Raw genomic sequence first — 23,064 nt, forward strand, 5'->3', positions numbered from 1 at the left:
CCTCGATACATTCTCCCAGCGTGGGCAATGCAGGGACCAGGGGAGTCAGTACTGGTCTATCTCTGTCTTTTACTAAGCTACATGGTTGCCTCTTTGTGGCTGTACTCAAGAAAAGACAAATTGCAGAGATGAGCATCACATTTAATTCTGAAATTAGGGAGCATGCCAGTTGTGCTCCTCCTCAGGAGTGCATTTCGTCATGTCTAGACACAGATGCTCTGAAAGCGTCATCCTGGATTCACATATATCCCTTATTAGCTGGCAGTTTTGCTGCTGCAGCTGTGGGACATCATGAATGTCAAGAGCCTTTCAAAATAGCTAAAATCTGACTATATCGAGAACAGTGACCTTGAACTGAACTGTACATATTAGGGGTTTGGGCAGTGCAATGGTGGTGAACACACCTCCGCTTGCTCTGGCAGGAAACGAGTGAAGAATAAAATGGTGGCTGTAGAACTGAACATTTTTAATGAGAAGGTGACACAGAAGGTATTGAATGTAGGAGGGAAAGATAGTTTTCCATATTCCATAGGTATTAGCACTGTGTTGAAAATGACTCAGAAAAGGGTGAGAATACAGCAGCCGGCAGGTTACAGGATTTGGGAGCTATTACAAAGCTGTGATTGTGCTGTAGGTGTAATAGGATCACCGCATGTGTATGGTCACAATCTAGCAGAAGGAGATACCTCAGGCTACCAGAATGCTGACATGTAGATCTCGGAAAGGTGGAAAAGGTATCCTTTCTACTTACCTTTTCCAAACTGGTTACCGACAAAATCAAATGCCTGCAGCTGCATATTAACAAAGAGTAACTGGAAATTCTTCTCCAAGCCAAAGGTTTGCTTGCTGGCACACTTAAAGGAATTCCCCAGCTTTGTGGTAAACAGCTTCTCATGTATGGCTGCATAGTAAAGCATACCTGGAGGCCATAAAGAGAGAGACAAATGAGAATCCACACTAACTCTGTTGGAACCAACATCTTTCTGAGATAAAATGGAGGATCCACGGTGCTTTGGCAGAGCAGCAGTCACAGATGTGACTATAGCACGGACATTTTCCCCATAACGTATCGGTTACATTTCTTCCATGTTTAAATGAGTGCTTTAATTATCAATGGGCAACTCAGTTGAGCTTGGGTCTGAAAAAGTGGCTAAAATTTCAGATGCTTCTTCAAATCCTATTTTAACAATCCGAGTCTTCATGAGGAGGCTGGATTCTCACAGGAGCAGACAACTATCTTAGGTCTCCAGCACGGCTATTTCCAGACAAAACAGAGATACCATCTCTAGCATGGGAATTTGACATATCTAGTCTGTATTGCTTTATGTATTAAATATGTTTTTAAACATATTTCAGTGTCACAGTACTTTACTGAAAATATGGCTCAAGTTCAAAGCGTGAAAAGATCTTGTAACCTGGGCATATCCTGGATACATATCCTCCTTTGAAAGCAGATATTCCACTTCAAGACAAATCATCCACATCACTGACTCTGCATCACCGTATCTCAGCCACATCTGCCAGCGTACCCCTGGTCCTCTATAGTCAAAATCAGTACACTAGTGTGTGCTGATACAGTTAATTCGATAATTTTTATCTTAGAAAAAGATACAGGCTTGCTCACTGCAAAAATACTGCTGGTGGACTGTGAAATGATAAGATCTGGCAGAGCGGCAGTAATAAACAGCCAGGGAGAACACTGTCTCTTGCCAGAATCACTGTGGAGGACTCAAAGTATATTTGAGGATTTTAAAACTTATGATTAAGCCGATTAGTTTGTCTTTGCTGCAGTTTGCACTTAGCAATGCACAGGAAGACTCTGATCATTTAGACTGAGAACATTCCTAGCCGACAGGTCCTCTGGATCAGCTTTTCTTTTACTTTATTTTCTGTAGATCAGAATAGGCTCATCAGTGAGAAGAAAAATTAGGACACACCTGGTCAAGCTCAGGTTTGTTTTTCTTCTTTCAGGGGCAAAAATAAATGCAAATACTTATGAGTAACAAGCAGAGAAGTGACATAATATAGTTGTTAACCTGTCACAGATTTGATATATCAGGAAGAATTTGTGCAAAACTGATGTCAGACAGAATCTGAAGTGATGGCTCAGAATTTTTCTCTCTGACCTAAGTGATGTTCTCTTAGCGATTCTCGGGAGGTAGCATCTGGGGCAGCTCCTGACTGTTCAAATGGCGAGAAGCAGGGCTATGTAAGAAAAAGAAAATCTAATCGCCAGAGAAGAGCACAGACGATGTCTAGGATTTCAGGATAGTTTTAAGAACCTCAGCCTGGGTCCAGTTCTTATTTTTGCCAAACCAAAATATCAGACACATCTCCTCTCCATATTGATGTATTTGAAATCTGGATCCAGCTCTGCATTTCCGTGATCCAGATACTGTATTCATTCAGTTTGCATATTAGACTGGAAGGGCTCATGCAACTGAACTGGAGTCACAGCATTTTTGTGTGTTTGCAGATAAAACCTTTGAGGACTGTTTTGTATCTTAAATTGAGGTTTGAAGTAATCTCTATTCTGAAAGAGTAAAGAAAGGCAGGGAAAGTTTTTGAGGACAAAAGGAAAATGGAACAATTCTGATGAAACTGCAGCCCTTCTCTTCCATTTTCATGCCCTAAGATCTAGGTGAATGACATGTTGAAAGCCTGATAAAATACATAATTTGCAAATTCAGTGTTTTAAAGATATGAAAGCCTATCCCACACTCAGAACAGTTTGATATGAAATTAAGACAATGTAGAATCACTGACCTTCAGAAAACTGTAATCCGGTCTCAATTTTACTGACATAGTACGTTGGAGCTTGCTGCAAAAGAAGATATGTCTTTATTCATAACACATCCTCATACTTGTGAAAAAAATACAGTTCACCACAGCAAAATGGTCACAAAGAATTTCCCAAAAAAACACATTTTAAAGCATCACCTTCAAGACCCAAGAACCAACTTGCTTGGATGTGTTGCGTTTTCTTTTCCAGATCACTCCATCTAATAGGTAAGAAGCTGGTGTAATGCAACGATCTCAGCTACATCACCAGTTCTGCTCAGTTCAGTGAAACTGGACCACGCAGGTGTGTTTTTGCACGCACTGCTCAAGCTAGACATTTGTGTGATACTGTGGTAACCAAAAGTAGGAGTGAGTTAAGCAAATATTGTACATTGCACAAATTAACAGGCATGTGATAAGGCCAATTTATTTTTATTCACCTGTTCTGCTTTCATTGAGAGGCCCTACAGTGCTCTCGCGAGTAATCCTGCACTGAATTAATCCATGCTGACCTGCAGTCTGACTGCTTGCAGGACCTAAGCCGACACCTTTAGAAGCACCTGGGACTCCTGGCACCGCAGTGCACTTTATGCATAGATGCCCTTCGCGTGAGCAAACTGCAGAAAGCAGCTGTGCTTCTGTGTTCATCGTTGTTTGGAACTGGGGGAGGTCAGCAACAAGCTGAGAATCGGGAGCTCATCCCATGCTAGTACCACTCATTTCCTATTTTGTCTGCCGGCAGCAGTCACTACAAATGAGGAAACGGCAACCTGGATGTGTCTGTGTAGGGGAGAAGTAACTGTTCTTTTCACCCTGCAGACACCGTCGGTGCTGGCTGGCTTTTTTTCATATGCCTACAGACTGCTGACATGGAAAGCACCTGGTACAACAGCACAGAGCAAAGTTTCCAGCTGACTGTCCTGCCTGCATGTGCCCTGAAACCCCGGTGCAACCTGAGCACTGTCCTCCCCAGGTGAGAGCCAGCCCTCGGAGCTTTCCCTGGTAGCAGTGTTGGAGTATAGTGTGAGTCTTTATGTAGCAGCCCTCCTATTCATTCTCATTCCAGCTGTGAGCACACAGGGACTGGCGAGAGCAGCTGGTGGATAAATGGCAGCAGGCAGGAATGTCTCCTGTGCGCCCCGTTTTAACGTTACGCAGTTTAAAAGCTGGTAGGATGGGTTGGGAAAGTTTAAGAAATACATACACCAGAGAAAAGGTTCTCAGCATTACTCCTACTTAAAGACATAAATAGGTGAAATGTTACCATTTCTTTGGTGGCAGCACTATGTTCTGTTTGGCCACAGTTAATAACTTTGCTTGGGGAAAACACCTGCTCCTACTTCACGTCCTGAGGGTTAAAAAACTTCCTTTTTTCAAGTGCTTTGCAAAAAGCAGCTGGCAGTGGTGAGTACTGAGCCAGCCGCTCACCTCCCGCTACTCCGCACCAGCACCGCAGCCCCGGGGCCTGATCCAGCTCCGCTTTCACCGCTGAAAATCAGAAGTGCCATCGCTGGAGTACTCCTGGTTCAAAGGAGTTAGAGAGACTGTGGGGGCCAAACATGGAAAAAACAGCAGGAAAATGATTTCTTATTAACTTGAATTTCAAAGAAGTCTAAGCCGAGCCCCGCTATGCTCTTGAGGCTTATCTTTAAGTGAAGGGCGGATTGTCTAATGCTGTGCCAATAACCACCTTTTTGAGGGCAAGATAGGTCAAGTACCTCCTAAAGGTTCACATCACCCTCCTTAGCGCTGCTGGAGCTGGGGCTTTCAGGGGTACTTGAATCACCAGACTTTTTCTAAGGATCCTTGTCACACAGAAAATGCTCCCCTTGTTGCAGGAAGCATGCATTTAAAGCAAACACTCACAGTCTGAACTGATCCTTTGTTTTAAAACAGCTCCTTGATTTTTTACTTCACTTTTCCTCTGTAGCTTTTAGAAAGCTTTCTGCCATAAACTAAAATCAAGATGATTATTGAAATCTTTTCTCTGCTCAAGCATTAATGACTCTGGTGTGGTATAATTTGCTGTTGCCTCTTGGACTTTCTGTGGAAATGACTGATTAACCATATGTACTTTTCTTAATTGTCACTAATTTGAGCTTGGAACAAGGCTGTAAGATTGACATTTTAGCCTGACTAGTTGAAGGGCACAGATCAGCAGTGATGGCCAGATGCAGCTCTGAACTGCTGTGGAGCTCCAGGACAGCCGGCTGAACATGAGCCGGCAGTGTGCCCAGGTGGCCAAGAAGGCCAACAGCATCCTGGCCTGTATCAGAAATAATGTGGCCAGCAGGAGTAGGGAGGTGATCGTGCCCCTGTACTCGGCCCTGGTGAGGCCGCACCTCGAATACTGTGTTCCGTTTTGGGCCCCTCACTACAAGAAGGACATTGAGGTGCTGGAGCGTGTCCAGAGAAGGGCAAGCAGCTGGTGAAGGGTCTAGAGAACAAGTCTTATGAGGAGCGGCTGAGGGAACTGGGGCTGTTTAGCCTGGAGAAGAGGAGGCTGAGGGGAGACCTCATCGCGCTCTACAACTACCTGAAAGGAGGTTGTAGCGAGGTGGGGGTTGGTCTCTTCTGCCAAGTAACCAGCGATAGGACAAGAGGAAATGGCCTCAAGTTGCACCAAGGGAGGTTTAGACTGGACATTAGGAAAAATTTCTTTACTGAAAGAGTGGTCGAGCCTTGGAACAGGCTGCCCAGGGAAGTGGTGGAGTCACCATCCCTGGAGGTATTTAAAAGACGTGTAGATGAGGCGCTTAGGGACATGGTTTAGTGGGCATGGTGGTGTTGGGTTAACGGTTGGACTTGATGATCTTAGAGGTCTTTTCCAACCTTAATGATTCTATGATTCTATGATTCTATGACATGGCCTTAATGCATGTTGCACTCAGAGTTTGTCGGGATCCAACCCATGCCGTGTTCCTCCCTGCCCGTTAATGAGTTTATACACAATATTAACTTCTGTCTTTAGCCCTCTGGCATCACCACCCAGCCCTTACTAGCCTTCAGATAAATAGTACTGTGTGCTGCCTCCCAAAACGTAACCGTGTAAATGTCTGAGGAACCAAGAGGATGGCTGCACTCAGCAATTTTCTCCTGTGGTTATAATAGCAGCAGCACTCTTGGTAGCTTAAGTTAAAGCCTCATCCACATACGAGCGGTCCCAGTGGGGAACATGGTATCAACGTCAGAAAGAAAGCTCATTTTCCCACTGTGTAAGCAGGGCCTCTTGCCCAAGTTGCTGTGTGTACTTGTAAGTCTCCCTGGTGTGGTGCATTTTGAGGGCACTTATCTACCATTTCGTTGTTGTAGTTCACTTGTTTGGAATTTTCCACTCAGAAATCTAGATGAAATCTGTAGCCCCTTCAGCTGCGGATGGGCCGTGGCTCCTGGGCACTTACAGCTGCCTAGGCTGCCCTTTGGATTTAACAACCACGGCTGGCTTTTGGCTGAGCAGTTGTGATACTTGGCATTTATGGGAAGCAAATGACGAATCTCACCTGCATTCAGGTGGTCCCTGAGACACCATTTCGTAAGAGCAACTTCATAGTGCGAGTCAGAGCTCCCGGCACAGACACCTTGTTCCTGCGCAGGGACTCCAGTCCCAAACCCATTCCCTCTGTCCCGCTCCAATGCAAACAGCAGACCCAGCCTTCCCTCCCACTAGATTTTTACCTATGTAAAAATGAGATGCAAATTTTGTTTGGGGCTATTTCTAGACTTTATGTTGCTAGACTGGTAGCTTTAACACTGTTCTCTAGCACTGTGTATCAAAGGATGGCAAGGCACCGTACTTACCCTTCACTGCACGTACGAACCTTTCCAAATTCAAAGTTCAAATAGACAAGACCGGATTTGACACTGAAGTTAGCCCTGCTCTGAGCAGGGGGCTGGACCAGGTGGCCTCCCAAGGTCTTTTGCAACCTGACTTAACCATGGTTCTATGATTCTAGCCTCTTGGGAAGGACAGGAGTGATAATGCCTTATATACAGGTGGAAAACAGGCATAGAGATGGATGAAATGCCTTTTCCCACAGCACAAGCTGGATCAAAGGCAGCCTGAGTTCCAGCTCCCCAATCCTAAACACTCCTTCCCTCTAAATGCAACAATTACCTTTACAAAGGTGAAGCTTATAAACCCTCCGCTGAAAGTTATGTTCAGCTCAGACTGCACCATCCCACAGCTGCCAGAAATCTGTGTCTCATTGGGGTTGACAGCCATGTACTCCATCCGCTTCTGTGGAGAGAAGAGACATTGCAGGGCTGCTGATGGAGAGGAGAGGAAACTTAATAAGAAACACACAGAGATTTATAGCTGCCTTTTTTTTTTTTTCAGACAGGCTCTGTGTGGCTGAGTAAACAGGGCAGTGCGGTGGCAGCCAAATTGCTGGCTGCCAGCGTCATTCCCCGCTCGTAAACCAGCACTAGCGCTTGTCTGACAGCACTGAGCTGTTCTAGTGCATTAAGCTGGCAGAAAATAATTGTTTTCTGCTCATTCAGCGAACTGATATGATTCAGAGCAGGTTCAGATGAACACCAGTGGTAATTTAAAAAGAGGGAGCAGTGGGAACTTGTGCCTGAAGGCACAGGAAAGTTGAAGACAGAGGCAGGCGGTGGTTAGATCGGCTTCAACGTGTTGCTCCTCATATCACCTCCTCATTGTGTCCTGCACAGTTCATCTCTAGCATCAGCCAACCCATGTTGTAGCCTGAAAGGAGAGCTCTGGAGCCCTGAATACACAGTTTGGCTCCTTTGGTCTCATCTCATACACACCTTTTGTAATAAACATCTCACTGTAGTCTGGTGAGCTTGGGAACAATGCTCCCTGCCTGGCTTCAGGCAGGACAAGGGATAAAAGATGTGTAGATGTGGTGCTTAGGGACATGGTTTAGTGGTGGACTTGGCAGTGTTAGGTTTACGGTTGGACTCAGTGATCTTAAGGGTCTTTTCCAACCTAAATGGTTCTACAATTCTATGAAAATTACTTTCACCAACATTAGATACTCATCCCATGTTAGAAATATTCAGACTCCAGGCAAGAATATTGGGATTTCTAATGGGGATGGCTTGAGGCACATGAACTCCAGAGCCTGAGGATGTAACCCCATATATTGTATAAATGGAGGTTACAGAACCTTAATTCTGAGGGACATAGTCACCATTTTGGGTTTTATGACATCTTTTGCTGAATCATTCACAGTGGATCACTGCTAGAAGAGGGTACAAGCTCCCCTGCTCTGATCCAGCCTGGCAGTTTCTGTGATCCTTAAATCTCCATGTGTCAGCATCAAGACAACCCACCTCTGAATCCAAGTCTGAGGGTTGACAAATTCTTGCTCATTGCAACTCACAATGTCAAGCCCTTCTCTGAAGTCACTTCAGATTTTAATTAGTCTCCCATTCTGGGAAACACAAATAACACTGAAGTCTGACCTACCCTCCCAAGTATTGCTACCACAGATAGATCGCTGAAATAAGAAAGCACCCGTACGTCCAACTGACATCATCATACAAGCCAAAGTACAGCAGCTGAGATGCTGTGGCACAGAAAAGGCCTTGGACTGGCAGCAAACCACTTATTTTTATCATACAAGCTAACTTCTGAAAATTGCTTTGAAAGAAGAAGAATAAATTCCAGCTAATGAAGAAACAGTCATTACAAAGCTCAGTCTTGTAGTGCTTCTACCTCACCTTCTGTGTATTTTGAGCCATCAGTTGCAAACCCATGACCGCTTTGATGCAGGTCCTGTTCCCGTTGGAAATGGTGTATGTGCCAGTGGGGATGGGAGAAGGCTGCGGTGCAAGAGTGGGTCTTGCTGTCGTCGTAGTAGATGGGATGGTTGTTTGAGTCCCTGGACGAATGGTTGTTGTGTTGGTCATGGCTGTGGCTGTTGGACTTTTAGGCGCTGTTGTTTGATTTCCTGACCCTGTGGTGGGCTTTACAGTTCGCACGGTGGTGGCTGTAGTAGCTGTGGCAGCAGCTGTCGTTTGTGTATTTGGCGTTGTGTGCTTTGCGGTTGTGTTTGTGGCTGCCGCTGTCATTTCTGTGCTCACATGTGTTCTGGCTTGCTTGGTTGAGGACATAGGGTGTACAGTTGTGTTCTTCACTGCAGGTGTAACCGTTTCCATTGCCTGGGTTGTAGCGTGACCAGCTGCAGTGGTGTTGTCTGCTGATGTTGTAGATACCACCGTGGGAGATTTCTGGCTGGTCACTTGTATGGTGGTTGCTCCTGCCTGGGCTGTCGTGTGCTGGCCTGGTGCTGTTGTCACCTGGTCTGTTGTCTGCACAGTTGTTCTATGGCTTATGGGTGTTGTTTGAAGAGAGCCTGTGCTGTTAAAATGAACTGTGGTGCCTTGATGGGGTGAAGAATGATAAAGGGAAAGTGGCTGAGCCGAAGTAGCCGTATGGTGGAAGGATGTGGTTTCTGGAGACAGGTGGACCCCCAGGGCCACTTCAGCAAAGCAGGAGGAAAATGCTGCAAAGAAACAAATAAGTCAGTAGTCTAGAAACCTTTATGTTTTAACATTTCTGTTGATACCCACAAGATAACTGCACTGGTTTTGTTATCAAATGGGTGATATAATTTTATTCTTCATTTGGCTCCAGTCATGATAGGATAGTGAAAGCAGACATGCTGTAGGACTATCCATAACTTTTCACCACTCCCCCAATCTTCACACCTCTGAATATACCCATTGCAGTGGAAGCACATTGGCTCCCAGCTCCCCACACGCTGCTTTTACTGCTGAAGAAGCCAGAGGCTGCCGGAGGCGCGAGCAGACCCTGCACAATCCCCAGGCAGCCCAAGAATTCCCTTGCAGGCAGTAGTACAGCAAGATTTGCTAGAAGCAAATTATCAGGGTCTAAGAAAGATGAAGTGGGTGTAACAGGCAAAGGGGTGGTTGGGTACTTACCAACACAGCATGGGGAAAGGGAACATTTTTTGTGTGTGAAGGAAGTGAGGCTGTGTAATGGTCTTGCAGTGACTCACAATAGTCTGGGAAACCGGTCTGGGAGACAGGGAAATTCCAGATATTTATTTATGGTTTTGTTGGAGCCATGCTAGCTTGATCCCTGAAGTTCTTCCTCCTGGGAGGTACCCAAGGGGATGCTCCAAAAAAGGGAAGACCAGCCCTCTTAGCGACAGGCTTTCAGCAATGAGAAATTTCAGGGTACAGCATCCAGGGGCTTTCTGGACCACATCTAAAAATAGTCACAGTACCAAAACTATGCTTCCATCTTATAACATTTACAGAAACATGTCCCCCTCCCTTACAGAACTGAAAAGAAAATATCTGGCTCCTAAATGTAAATGACAAAGTGAAGAAAAAGTAGGAAAAGTACATTGTAGAATAGATGAAGGTTACAACTCTTCTGCATGAGTCTTTGATTGTAAGTATGCAACAAGACTTACAAAAGAAATCATAAATCACCGACATATATGAATTCCTTGATGGGCATGAAGCTTCAGGTGTAGTTAAATGCTTTACTGCCTAAATTAGCTGGAGGACAGAGATGAATTCTCCAGTTTGGAGACAGAAGGAACCCAAAAATCCAAGACAGCTCATATTCTTAGCGGTATAGCTCCACAGAGGATGCCACAACACGTTGTCTGACAAGTTTGTTATGTGCTGTTTTTTCCAAAGAAATTTCTCATGAATCAGTATCAAAGCTTTGTGGCAGGCAGGTTGCCGAGATTTGGATTTTAGGATCAGTTAAGGCCAGAGGCACATTCAGAGTGGAAATGGCTATCTCACAAGCTCATCTTCCTTTCATTTATTTACTTTCACTCAGCATGAACAGAGATCTGCAACAATAGCTGAATTCACAAAATCTCACCATTTTAGGATACCTATAGACTACATCAGAATAATAAAACCTACTGGGTTTTGAATCAAATTCAAGATCAAAACGAAAGAAATGAAACCAGATGTATAGATCTGAACCCACACTTCAATTTTCCCTTAAAATGGCTATGCTAGAAAAGAGCAGAAGTGTACATGTATAGTCCGTATTCCTAAAACTGCCTGGGTTTCACCTCTGTGCTGTACAGAATATACTTGACTGCCAGCGTAGCTGTTATCATCAAAGAAGTGCAACTTGATACAGTTGAAAAGCCACAAAAATGACAAGACAGATCCCTCTGATTGTGAATTTATCAAAAGGACCCTAAAAATGCCACAACTAATATGATACTTTAGTTCATTTTCTCACTTTCCCCTAGACTTTACCACACCTGCTGGCAGAGCTGAAAAGCAGGTAACTTATCTCCTTCTCTGTGTGCCAGTGGAACATCAGAGCAGTTGCCGTATACCAGCTATAGGTAGTTGCATCTAAGAGTATCAGCACGATGAAAACAAAAAAGAAGAAGTTGCAATTTTCACTCTTTTTTCCCCTATAAGATTGCAAAACAACCCATATTTAAATTTACACAAGTCTTAAATAGTCAGTACTTCTTAGTTTTTAGTTAACGGATTGGTTTCGATTACTGCCAGATAACACTGATCTCACAGACGTGGAGAGAAACATTATTTCACTAACATTTGGATGCCACCCACAGCTTTTAAATCAAACTTCATTTTCCCTAAAAGGTCATTTCAACCTCACTATTTTTCACTAGAGAACATTCAGCCTGACAGGGTCACTGAGGGATAAAGTCAGAAATGTCTTTGGGGTGGCCCGTGGCTCATGCTCAGCAGGTGACCAGCCAGACCGCTCCTCCAGCCTCCCACGGCTCTCCCCAGCATTTTAGAGCTTCTGTCGGGGCACGGCCATGCTACTAAACCCGTTGGTTTGGGTCATCTTCTCAAAAGGCGTTTGGCTACATGAGCTCCCAGGGATGGGTAAGGATTGGTCTCTGGTTGCACCTAATGGTCTTGGCTCTTCTTGGGTGGCTGTTGGAGGTAGTTTGGTAGCTCTGTGCAAAGGGGCAGGGGAGCCCGTGGGATGCCTGACCTACCCTCCAACTAAGGTCTTGGAAGCTTCATGACGTCTCCTTCAGCGTTGCAGCATTGCCGCTCAGGGAGCCTGGCACAAGTTGGCAAAGGAGCCGCTTGCAGGGCTCAACCGCAGCCGTTTTCATGGCTCTGCTGGCAAAAGGGGCCAGAGAGCAACAACGAATTGCAGCTCTGCATCCCCCTGTTAGTCTCTGTTTCTTTTTCCTATGAGGCCATCCCAAAACTTCGTATGACCAACATTTTGCTCCCTGCGCTGTATCTTCCTGGAGCAAGCAGCTGCAATCTCCTCATCTCATCTTGGCTTCAAAGTTGTGTGTTACAAATGCCAAGGGCTGCGGAAAGGGGCCAGAGAGCAACAACGAATTGCAGCTCTGCATCCCCCTGTTAGTCTCTGTTTCTTTTTCCTATGAGGCCATCCCAAAACTTCGTATGACCAACATTTTGCTCCCTGCGCTGTATCTTCCTGGAGCAAGCAGCTGCAATCTCCTCATCTCATCTTGGCTTCAAAGTTGTGTGTTACAAATGCCAAGGGCTGCGGTTCTGCCCAGCAAGCCTCCATGCACGCAACGCTTCAAAACAAAACTCTCAGAAAAGGATCAGGCAGCTCTCAGAAATTCGCTGGCCCCAATCTGGACCTGGAGACCCCATTTGCATGCTTTGGTGACTGGAGAGGTTCGGTCAGTGCCAGCAAAGGAACGTCACAATGCCTGCTCCCAGGCATTACGGTGGGAAGTGGAGCGCTCAGTGCCATGATCTGGCTGTGACATTTCTCAGCCTGCCGTCCTGTAATGGGTGGGTGAGACAAACTCTTGCTGGGGATTTGTTCCCTGTCTCGTCTAACCACACACTCACGCTGCTCAGCAGCCCAGCAGGTTTGTTCCGCTTTATGCTGCCCAGAAGAAATGCTCGTGTTTAGCTGACTGATTTTGTGTGGACACAGAAACCTGACCCAGTTCCTACCACCCCTGAAAACACTCTCGCCGGCTCCGGCTGCTTTGGTTTGAGTCCTTGAGGAGCTGGAAAAGCACCAAAATTTTTTGAGAGGTTTCGGTACTGTTATAGTTTCCCTCTGAGGAGCAGTTTCTTAAACTTCCAACCCATCAGACTTTATCCCTTAAGCTTTAATTATGTTTAATTCCCTATCTGCCCAGAAAGACTGGACTTTGTGGCATTAATAAAACATCACAACAAATTACTAAAGGAACGATCAAAAGTGGATAAAGAGCTGAGAAAACAAGTTCTTCCTGGTCAAAAAGATCCTTGCTGACCACTGAGTTAGTAGTGTTATTTCTCTCAGGCTGATCTTGCTCTCCTTTCGTGTGTACGTTTTGGGGCTACTTCGGTGGACTCTGGCTATGAAGCGGGTGTGGGAGAGCAGAGCAGACATGGCAGGAGCTGCTCGGGGCCAAGTCCCTGGGCTGTCTGCCTGCTCCCTGCGCTGCCGCAGCAGAGCTGGGAGGGAGACGGGGGTTGTTACCTGTGTGATCCCTGTGTGCCGATGGCAAAACACACCACGGAAATCCAGCACCCCGCCCGCGAGCTCAAACCTTTAGCCATTACACAGATTAAATCACGCTCTGTCCTTCTTCACCTGGCAGATTTTGTACTGCTGCGGGTGCTGAGGGATGACTTCACATGCTGGGACACGTCCTTGACCAGGCTAGCTCCCCAGATTTTCACAGAGCAGCGTTAAGGACTGAACGGTGACTTTGATCTGGGTTGTCATTGAGCTAAGCCGCAGCCTGCCTCCGCCTTCCCCAAGCCCCTCGCCTCACTCTTGCTTTTCTGATCACGCTCTGCATCTCGCAACGCAGACAAATGACTCAAGCAACGCTTCCTTAGTTTTACTTCTGCTTGTCTCACTCAAGACCCTCAGTCAGTTCTGGTGGTCTGGGAATTATTTTTAATCAAGAAAAGCAAGCCCAAAAAAGCCTGCTTCTAATACTATTTTGAGCTGACTCCATCACAGAGTCAGAATTTATGTCACCACAGAGTGCAAGGGAAAATACACAGGCAAACACCAGACTAAGTCTCTACCAGCTGCAATTAAATGTAGTTATAGTTATTTCTTAGCAGTGGGACTTTATTAAAAGCGCCCTTAGTGCTAGCAACAAAACTGCTTCAAGTTTTCAGTCTGTTAGGTGCTGTCCTGACTGCAAGGAAACAAACCCAGCATAGTCTATCTCATTTTTCTGATAGAAATGATGGAGGATGATACTTACCACAGGCGAAGGTTAGCAAGACGAACTGCCGTGCGCTCCTCCCCATGGCCAGCACGGATGCAGGTTTGAGAGGTGCTGCTTCTTACCGTGGAGCGGGTGGAAAGGAAAGCAAGGTCTCCTGGGGACGGAAAAGTTTCACTTGATGCAGGGAGTGCTCAGTCACATGGCTGGAAAGGAGGTGGAGAGAGAGCGATGCTTCTCGTTGGTAAACGACCACAGAAGGAAATAAATGATGGTTAGGAAAGAAAGTGAAAACAGAAAGGACTGTGGGGCTAACAGGGGGGAGGACAGGCTCTCACTCTGCAGCTGAGACCTGGGGCTCTGCAGGCCACGTAAAGCTTCATGCTCCTCTCTCCAGTTTTGATAACTTGGTGCAGACTGCAGCTATACCCCAGTGGAGTGTTAAGACCTGTAAATCACTACTTTCCCCTGTGTTCTTTAAAAAAGTACTTTCTTTAGGGCCAAACTCTTTATGTTAAGGCACAGAAGAGAGAGGTGTCATCTTGAGCCACCTCTGCAGAGCACCTGCTAAAAGCGAGACAGGGCTGTGGTCCCAGTTGGGGGCTGTCGGCAGCATTTGCTGGCTGGTTCAGTCCTGCTCCAAGGACTGAGCTTGTTGAAGGTGGATCAGCCGGGATGGTTCACCGTTAGCGTTGTGTCCGAACACAACCCTCAGCAATAACAACGACCCACCTCTGTCCTGTGAAGTGCCTCCTGCAAACCACGCCAAGCTGGGACAGGAGCTGTGCAGGCAGGTCCCAGCGTGCGTAGCCGTGCGCCAGAGATCTGCAGCAGGAGAGCGTTACGCCTGCCCACGTGTGCGGCTGGATTTCCAGCCCCGGGCCTCTGCCATAGGGCCTGCTTGGTGTGGGTGGAACAAAGCATGCCCCATGCCTGGGATCTGGTGTGGTCCTGATTCTTCATTTTCTCATACCAATATTGCACTGCAGTAACAAGATAAGGCCAATGACTTGAAAACTCAAGTGAGGTGAAGTTTGCCCCCAGAAATCTGGATACCAGCTGAAATTAGTTCCATTTTATTTTGCTCTCTGTATTTGCGTTGTGTTTCTACATTCTCATTTTTACCTCCTTGCCCTTCTACATGATCCACAACATGCATTTGGGTCAATTAGCGCTCCCTAATAAACCACTGGTAGCCAAAGGTATGCAAATATCTTGGGGGTAACTATAATAAAGTTATCCTACAACTTCCTTGCCCTATGGCTGCAGCATTAGCATAGGCAACTCTGAACCTTTGCACTCTCCTACGAGTCTCAGCGATTCAGGAACATGACTAAGGGAGATGAGTAAAGGAAAAAAAAACACCGTGCCTTTTGTGACACGTGTGTTGGACAAATAAAGTTATATTGGACAGATGTGTGAATTTTTTTCAGCTGTGATGATGTACCTTTACTGATACTCATTTATTTTGGATAGAAAAAAAGCTCATTTGACTTGTTACTTCATATAGAGACATCAACCACAATGTTTTGTACTAGTTATAATTTTTATAAATTTCACACAAGGTGTGGTTCTACACAGGTCAGAATGGCCTAATTACAGGAAGTTCATTTGCACACTTTCTTCTTGTAATAAATTCATACATTCTGTCTTGACTGGAAAAAAAGGACAGGTAATTCTGTGCTCTATGTCTGATTATCTCTCATCAGTCACAATATACAAATACATCATTATCAACACCATGGAAAATATGTAAGAAAAACAAACTGTACCAATTCTCAGCTGGGGAGAGGAAATCTTAGCAGCTATTTCAGCTCCAGCTGCAAGAAGAAATACACAATTTGGCTTTTTTTTCTTCTTATATATTTCTAATCATATATATATTTGAAGTCAGGCTTTGAGTATTTTCGGAAAGTATACAAATACATCATTATCAACACCATGGAAAATATGTAAGAAAAACAAACTGTACCAATTCTCAGCTGGGGAGAGGAAATCTTAGCAGCTATTTCAGCTCCAGCTGCAAGAAGAAATACACAATTTGGCTTTTTTTTCTTCTTATATATTTCTAATCATATATATATTTGAAGTCAGGCTTTGAGTATTTTCGGAAAGGAAGTGCATGGCCTTTCTCATACTCGATCCTGTTTGAAATCTCAAGAGTCTAAGAAAATTATGGATAATAAAATGGCTTTTCATCACATACACAACCAGAATATAAGACACACAGACAGCTTTGTTGTCACTGGCAAGAAAAGCCAATGTTCAGACATGGTTTGGCCGCAGCCATTTATGATCCAGACGACGACCATTGCTCTGATTCTCCACCCAGTAGGGTTAGACGTGAGAGAAGGAGAGGATCAGGCCTGATTACATTTTAGCCCGGTTTACTAAAAGCAAGACTTGTGTATCTTGCAACTGCCCGTCTATCTGTTTGTCATTACCGCCAGTAAGGAAGGAGTCTGTTGCTCAGCTACACCCGCCTGAGCAGAGGGCAGGGTTTTGAGGATGTGAAGTTTGTGCAAGTTTCACAGAAGATGGCAGCAGAGCAGAGGGAGGAGATCCAAGTCAAAACCTCAGCCCGGAGGGCAGGTCTCACTAGTCCGGACCTGGAGAGAACAGCCAGGCAGCTGGTCAAGCAGCAAGGGCACATTGCTCAACCAGGAGTGCTGCTACAGCATAGGTTTACCTTGGACCTTGTCTCTTCTACAATTGAAACTTAGTGGCAACCTTTACTTTTAAATGACTTTCTGGTCACTATATCATCTCCAAACAAGACTGAAATGAAATCTGTATTTGAAAACTATGTTTTTTAGGTCCATCTACCTGAAAATGATGGTGTCAAACACCTACATACAGAATAAGTATACCTTAATGTACACATTAGTCTTGCTAGACATTACCAAATCATACTCTAGACTGTACATGGAGATTCATTCCCTTAATTATCACCTTGCTTGACAGAAATACACTAATTAAAAGACTATCCTGTCTACTATTAAAAAAAAAAAAAGTCTTCAAACCCCATTTTGTCTCGTCAGCAAAGCGAGAAGGTTACTTCTTGTTGGCTGCCCTCAGACTTGTCAGCAGCCTGATCTGTCATTAAACTTCATTCCCTAAAAAAGCAACCCCAGCAGTGTGGCACTGTCTCACTGACGTCTGCACCGCAGGCATCAACCAGGCAAAGGGCCCCGGTTACTCCCCAGCAGCAGCTGCAATGGGAGCAGCACGGTCTGAGTCTGGGCTGTGGAAACAGAAACAGGCAGCTGCCTTTGGCTCGCCGGCACTGCAGGAAGGTTAAAGACACAATTAACGGTTGTGGGCTCCCTGCTTAGGTTCAGTAGTGTCCGAGGATAGCTGTGATACAATCAGCTCCCAAGGACCGCTGAGACCAGAGTGCTGTGGCACTGCTGCACACAGCCATGGGGCAGTCAGTTACTCGTCATCCTCAGGACATTCATGGTGCAGGAGTGACTTCGTCCAACAGGATAAAACATGAGATTTTGGAGGAAAAAAAAAGAAAAATTGTTTTCAAAAGCAAAGTATGGAGGAGAATCGTTATAATCCAGCCCATACCTTTGCAGTTGTCATGATGAGATGGTGAGCTGGGAGAGAGAAGACACTCCTGCAGCAATCCTCTTCCCTGCTCCAGCTCTAGACTGCCCCACAGGATGCCACCACTGACACTCATGGTGGGCACAGCGGGACATACGGGGTTGAATGCTTTGCTCTCCCCTGGAGGGTCCCCGATTTTTGCATACATGCTAAAATTTAGCATCAGAATTCGACACGTGGGAAATCCAGTCGCTCCCATTTTACAGGAAGATATCGAGACACCAGGGGATATAGGACTAGCACACTGTCACCCTGCACACAGCAGAGGTAGGAGATGGACTGACAATACCTGATTTTCCATCTTCAATTTGCACAGAGACTTCCCACTGCCATTTCACTGTTAGAATGAGATTCCTCGAAGGAAACTCCAAAGTGCAGGTTTGCATTTTTCCATCTGTCAGCAATGTCACAAATCCTAGTTTTGGCAATTTCATATACCCAGGGTAACCCTTCCCCATCTCTCTCACACACACACAAAAGCTTGCTATACTTATTAATGTGCAATCAAAGCTCCCTACCCCTTTCCTCTCCTATGCTTAGGGCAGGGGTAGACAGAAGCACTGTTATCAGGCCGTGCAAAAATTACTGAAAGTAATACAGAAACCAAAATGAACTCATTTTAGGGAGAGGATAAAATAATTGCACTACAAGAAAACGACACTGCAAGTTTCCTTAGGGGACTGAAAGGAATCAATTCTTCCCTCAAGATGCTCGTAACTACAGTAGACTAACAGGATTCACGTTCCTGAGAACCTACGTGTCATTTTTAAGGTAAATGACCAGCACAAAACAGACAAGCTCTTATCTCTATAAGACAAAATTAGCTTCCAGAAAGGTACAGAACTCTCAGGTCCTTTAGTCATGAACGGAAAATGTCAGAAAACACAGCACTTAGATATTGAGGGTTAGAAGAACCATAGGAATTAACCACCACGGTGCAACTCATAATTAACCAATAAGCCTTCACAGGCAAACAAAATCTGAATAAGCCTTTACCTACTCCAAAGCTTTTTCTTGAATGGGACTATCTACCTGCTTCACACCTATCCTGACTCACACACTAAGATATTTGCAATGGCAGCTTCCACTGAGACACAAAGAAAAGCATTCAGGTCCCTGCAAAGATGATAGCAGAAATGATACAGACTCCTATTTTGCTCAGAGGCTCAATTACTAAAGAGTGGGTTTTGGTTTTGCTTCATTTCCATTTTCAGTGCTTTTGTCCCCTTTGTTACTTACATAGAGCACCGCTAGACTCAGGGTTAAACAAAAAATCCCTAATAGTGAAAGCCAATCACTCACTCTTGAGCTTCTAGGGTCATTTTTACCAGGCTGATCTTTGCCTGTTTGCAACCCTTAGTCAATACATATCTTTACTAAAGTATTAGCAGCTTTTGTGGGACCTAAGACCCAATTACCATCAAAATGCCTTACACCCTTAACAGCTGCTCTAAATGAGCTAATGGCTTGTATAGGAATAATAACATCTGTAATCACTTTATGTTATACATTACATCCTTATGTGGCAGAGATTTGGTACAGTCCTTTAATCAAATGTCCTGGAAAGAAGTCTTTAACAACAACACTTATCCACTCATTGGAGCATCTAATGCTTACCGCCTATTTGCAATGCTTAAGTATATTCCAAATGGGGGATGAAATGTATCTACTCCATAGCCCAGCACAGAAAGAAAGCATGCAATCTACTCAAACATATGACATTAAATGGCATTCAATTGAATTCTCGGCACCAAATACAAAGGATTGTGATCCAGCAACTACAGACTGCAGAGGGGGTAGAGGAATGACCTATATTGTAAAAAGAGTTCAAAATGTTCTTTGTCACAGTAGCTGTCACATGTCTTTGCTTCCCTGCTAAGCCATGCACCTCCATCTTGTAGCCAGGAGTTGCCATCTGCATCATTCCAACATAATGCTGTATGCAGCAGGTCGTGCACCGTGCCATCGCAAGAGTAGTCACGTCATTGCTGCGCGAAGCCTCTCTGATGGTCCAAGTCAGAAGTTTCCTTTCCACAGCCACCCTAAAATGGGATGTTTTTGGTGTTGACCATCAGCAAAAAGGGCACATTTGTGATGTATCAGCTGGAATCAAGGAGGATGGGGAAGGCACAGCCAGAGGCAAGCAAATGGAAAACCCTCCAGGTGACCCCATGGTAGAGCAAGAACTCGTAACCATGCGTGTGTCCCTCTGCAGTAACTCGGTGTTCAAGCAAAGTTGCCAAAAGGTGCGTGCATAGTAACTCTTCAGCTCTGCTGTCGACCTAATTTAGGCCACATCTTCTGAAACAGTTTGATAATCAATGCGAGAAGCATTTTTCTCCTCTAATACTGAAGGTGGGTTTTGATGCTTTCTGGATGTTTAATGCTCCTTTTGTTTTTCCCAGCTTGCCAGGTGGACAGCACAGTTCTCATCTGTTCATGCTGATAAAGTTTTAGTGAATTATGAACCTCAGAGCTTGTGAGAAAGGCAACTTTGATCCAGTGTCCACCCAAAATAAACAGAGATGGATGGGGTCCTGAGGAAGGCTGGTCCTGCTGTTCAGCTGCCAGCCCTCTGTTCTGCTGGGAAGCTTTTGGCCACTTCGCTCTCCTTGGTGTCTGACTCTACTGAGGCTGTACTGCAGGAATCGTTGTAAATGTCTGAAAAGGAGGACATGGGCATTGTCACTACAATACATCTAAAGGATTTCCCATTTACAGTCTTGAGGTTCATTGTTAAAAGCCTGAAATAAAATAAAAAATAAATAATCACAATTCTACTGCTCTCCTAATTCCTTTACTAAAGGCAAGGGAGGCTCTTGGCATGTAACTAACTGTAATGTGTGTGTGGCTTTATTTTTCTTTTAAAGCATTAGACATGCCAAAGAAATGAGAGCCATAGTTAGGCACTGAGGGTGAAGACAGAACTGACCTGCTGTGGAGGTGAAGGAGCAGCAGTTAACTCCCTTTAAACCACAGCAAAGAATCCTGGTTAACTTTCAGAAAGGTTTTTCTCCACTTTAACAAACTGACCAAAAAAAAAAAAAAAACCCAAAAGAAACCAGTAACTCAGAATAAAACGCTGGTAGCTCTCTATTGCAGGTCCCCAGGGAATGGCTGTGCCAGATTTTGCTTTCTTCTGTTACCAGAAGAAAAGCAGGACACATTTTGGTAAATTATATTTAAGGATGGGCAAAATTAATCTAAAATTGTAAACCTTTGATCTGAAGAGTTGCTGAGATTCAGCTTTTCCAGTGCAACCTGTTTGGGTGTTAGGTCAGAACCAAAGCTGAAGAAAGGATGACTTTTAGTGCTGATTTGGCTGAAATCTCGCCAGAGCAGCCCTTCCTCCAGCCTTTGGAGCCAGCAGTGAAATATGATGAAAGCCGTAATGGTTCATGAGATTTTAATGTTTTCAAACCTAGACCAAGAACCACAGCCCTGATGCTGATCTAAATCCAAAAGCTACCTCTGTCAGGATGAAAGCTATCCTGCGGTTACAACACACCCTGCCATATGACTTGGGCTAGCTGTAAAGTAGCCAGCCTGACTACTGGTAGCCACAGGAGTTTGGTGGGAGCTTCAAGTTCTGCCCAGGAAGGGAAAAACAATTAAACCATGCCATGGTAGGCCACTGTGCCTAACTAGCTCTGACACCCATGGCACCAAATTTCAGGCTAGCTCAGCTGCATCACCAGAGACTGCAGCACAGACATACACTCAGGCTGAGTACTTTAATACAGAAAGTGCACTGTTTATCACATCCTTTTTTATCACATTCTTTTTGAGTATGAAAAAAAAAATTAAATGCCAGTGACACATTTCTCTATTACCTGCATTGCTGTTCTTAATTATGTTGTTACTGTCCCCCTCTGCTGGCTGCAATATACTGGAAGGAACCCAGTCGCTTTTCTCAGAGACCAGTTTCTTCACTAACCTGAAATTCAGACAACAGTCAGTGAATTTCACTACATTCCCTTTCCCTGGGTTGTGTTTCTTAGAGGTGCATGTTGGGCAGCTATTTCCTAAGCTAAAGAAGAAGGCAGAGGACCCAGGGCAGTCCTACAGCTAGCCGGTGACTAAGTTTCAAGCTCACTTGCAAGCAGACTGTGTGACAAGGAAGCAATGGCCTTGGCCTGAATTTGAGACCCTGGACCAAATTCAGAGCTGAAGAAAATGAATCTTTCATATTGACCATCCCCCTTGGTGTAAATACCATCTGGGGTGGATGGGTTTAGTTCACTTCCCACCTACTTCACCCTATGGGACTTGCTCCCGTCTCAGCTGCATGTCAGTTCTGAATGATGGGTCTGACTGCATGGGCACTTCAAGGAGATCAGATCTTCTTCCTGCAAATTACCCATGGAAGGAGAATTCAGATGTCCAGCCAGGTCTGTTCCTAACACTCACTTGTCAGCAAGAGACAATAAACACTCCGTGAGCTCAAGGGGGCCAGATTCATTCCACTCTGTCAATCACATCTTATATCTAAGCCTTTGGGGCTAAAAATGCTCTCTGGTTCACTGCTGCAGCTCGATGGAAGGCATAGGGATTTTATTGATATATCCAATGGGAGGGTGCTGCCTTTGACAGTTGTCCTTCTAGCTGGAAGGTGTCAAAAGCCCAAATATTGCCCTCCATTTCCTTTATGCAAACTTCTGTCCCCTTAAGCCTCATGTCACAAGCATTTGGGATGAAAGCCAACCAGGTGGAATTAACCAAAGCTGCTTGTATATTCATGCTTCCCACTCCCTCTTTCACATTGTGGTCAATGGGGTGAGTGGATTTGGATTGATTTTGAAGAGGCTTTGACATTCTTCTGAATATTTTCCATCTTTTCCAGGAGGTTATGGCTGTTCTACCTGTCAAATTCTGTCTCTCTGCTGTACTTACCATTGACCGTTCTCTCCTTCCTGCACAAACTGCACTAAATCTCCATCCTCGAGTGTAAGAGAATCTGGGAAACAGCTGTCAAAACTGCCTTCTACCCGAAAAAGATTGGTCCCCTAAAATGAATGAAACAATGCACCAGAAATACAGTCACTGCGGATGAAAGAACACTGTGCAAGAGAGAGCGGGTTAAGTTAAATACTGAATTAGGCATTTCAAGGTGGCAGAGATTTCTTCTGTAGGGTATTGTGTCACTTTTTATTCCTTTTATCATGCCCAGGTTAAATATTATTCAAACTTAGGACAGAACTGTGCTGTGCATTCAGGCTTTAGAATTATTCTGCCGGCCATTATTCTGATACAGAAATTGCGTTTGTGACACCAGCTTAAGTTATCTGGAAAAGTCTGAAATTACTTTTTTAAAGGCTCAGAGTTTTCCCTCACTTTTGTAGGAGGTAAAGCTACAGCCTACAAGTAAGGGTGACTTTTTGTGGTCCTGATCCTGATGAACAAAATAGTCTTGGAATAATCTCCCAACACCCCAGATCAAATTCCCATCTTCTCTATTCCCACACATCCATGAATTTAAGGCTGGTATGACCCCAACTTTGCAGGTTAAATTGTGATCTTTAGAGAA

At 44.8% G+C, this 23,064-nt stretch overlaps 2 protein-coding genes across 2 annotated transcripts in view; both read right to left on the minus strand.

Annotated features, from left to right (window-relative positions):
• Positions 1-14,007, minus strand: part of LOC104073144 (lysosome-associated membrane glycoprotein 3-like) — a 17,284-nt gene extending 3,277 nt beyond the window's left edge. Inside the window, exons 1-5 of the mRNA XM_009572825.1 lie at positions 13,962-14,007; positions 8,473-9,257; positions 6,896-7,018; positions 2,767-2,821; positions 752-919 (exon numbers count right to left, since the gene is read on the minus strand). Of these exons, the coding sequence (XP_009571120.1) occupies positions 752-919; positions 2,767-2,821; positions 6,896-7,018; positions 8,473-9,257; positions 13,962-14,007 (1,177 nt within the window). The remainder of the gene's footprint in view (positions 1-751; positions 920-2,766; positions 2,822-6,895; positions 7,019-8,472; positions 9,258-13,961) is intronic.
• A 6,090-nt stretch (positions 14,008-20,097) lies between these two features.
• The window catches only part of LOC104073145 (guanine nucleotide exchange factor DBS-like), a gene marked incomplete at its 5' end in the record, with an annotated part of 31,198 nt that continues 28,231 nt past the window's right edge, over positions 20,098-23,064 (minus strand). The window contains 3 exons of the mRNA XM_009572826.1: positions 20,098-20,198; positions 21,371-21,474; positions 22,431-22,543. Of these exons, the coding sequence (XP_009571121.1) occupies positions 20,098-20,198; positions 21,371-21,474; positions 22,431-22,543 (318 nt within the window). The remainder of the gene's footprint in view (positions 20,199-21,370; positions 21,475-22,430; positions 22,544-23,064) is intronic.

Source organism: Fulmarus glacialis, unplaced genomic scaffold (genome assembly GCF_000690835.1).
Source record: "Fulmarus glacialis isolate BGI_N327 unplaced genomic scaffold, ASM69083v1 scaffold3742, whole genome shotgun sequence".
Classification (NCBI taxonomy): Eukaryota; Metazoa; Chordata; class Aves; order Procellariiformes; family Procellariidae; genus Fulmarus; species Fulmarus glacialis.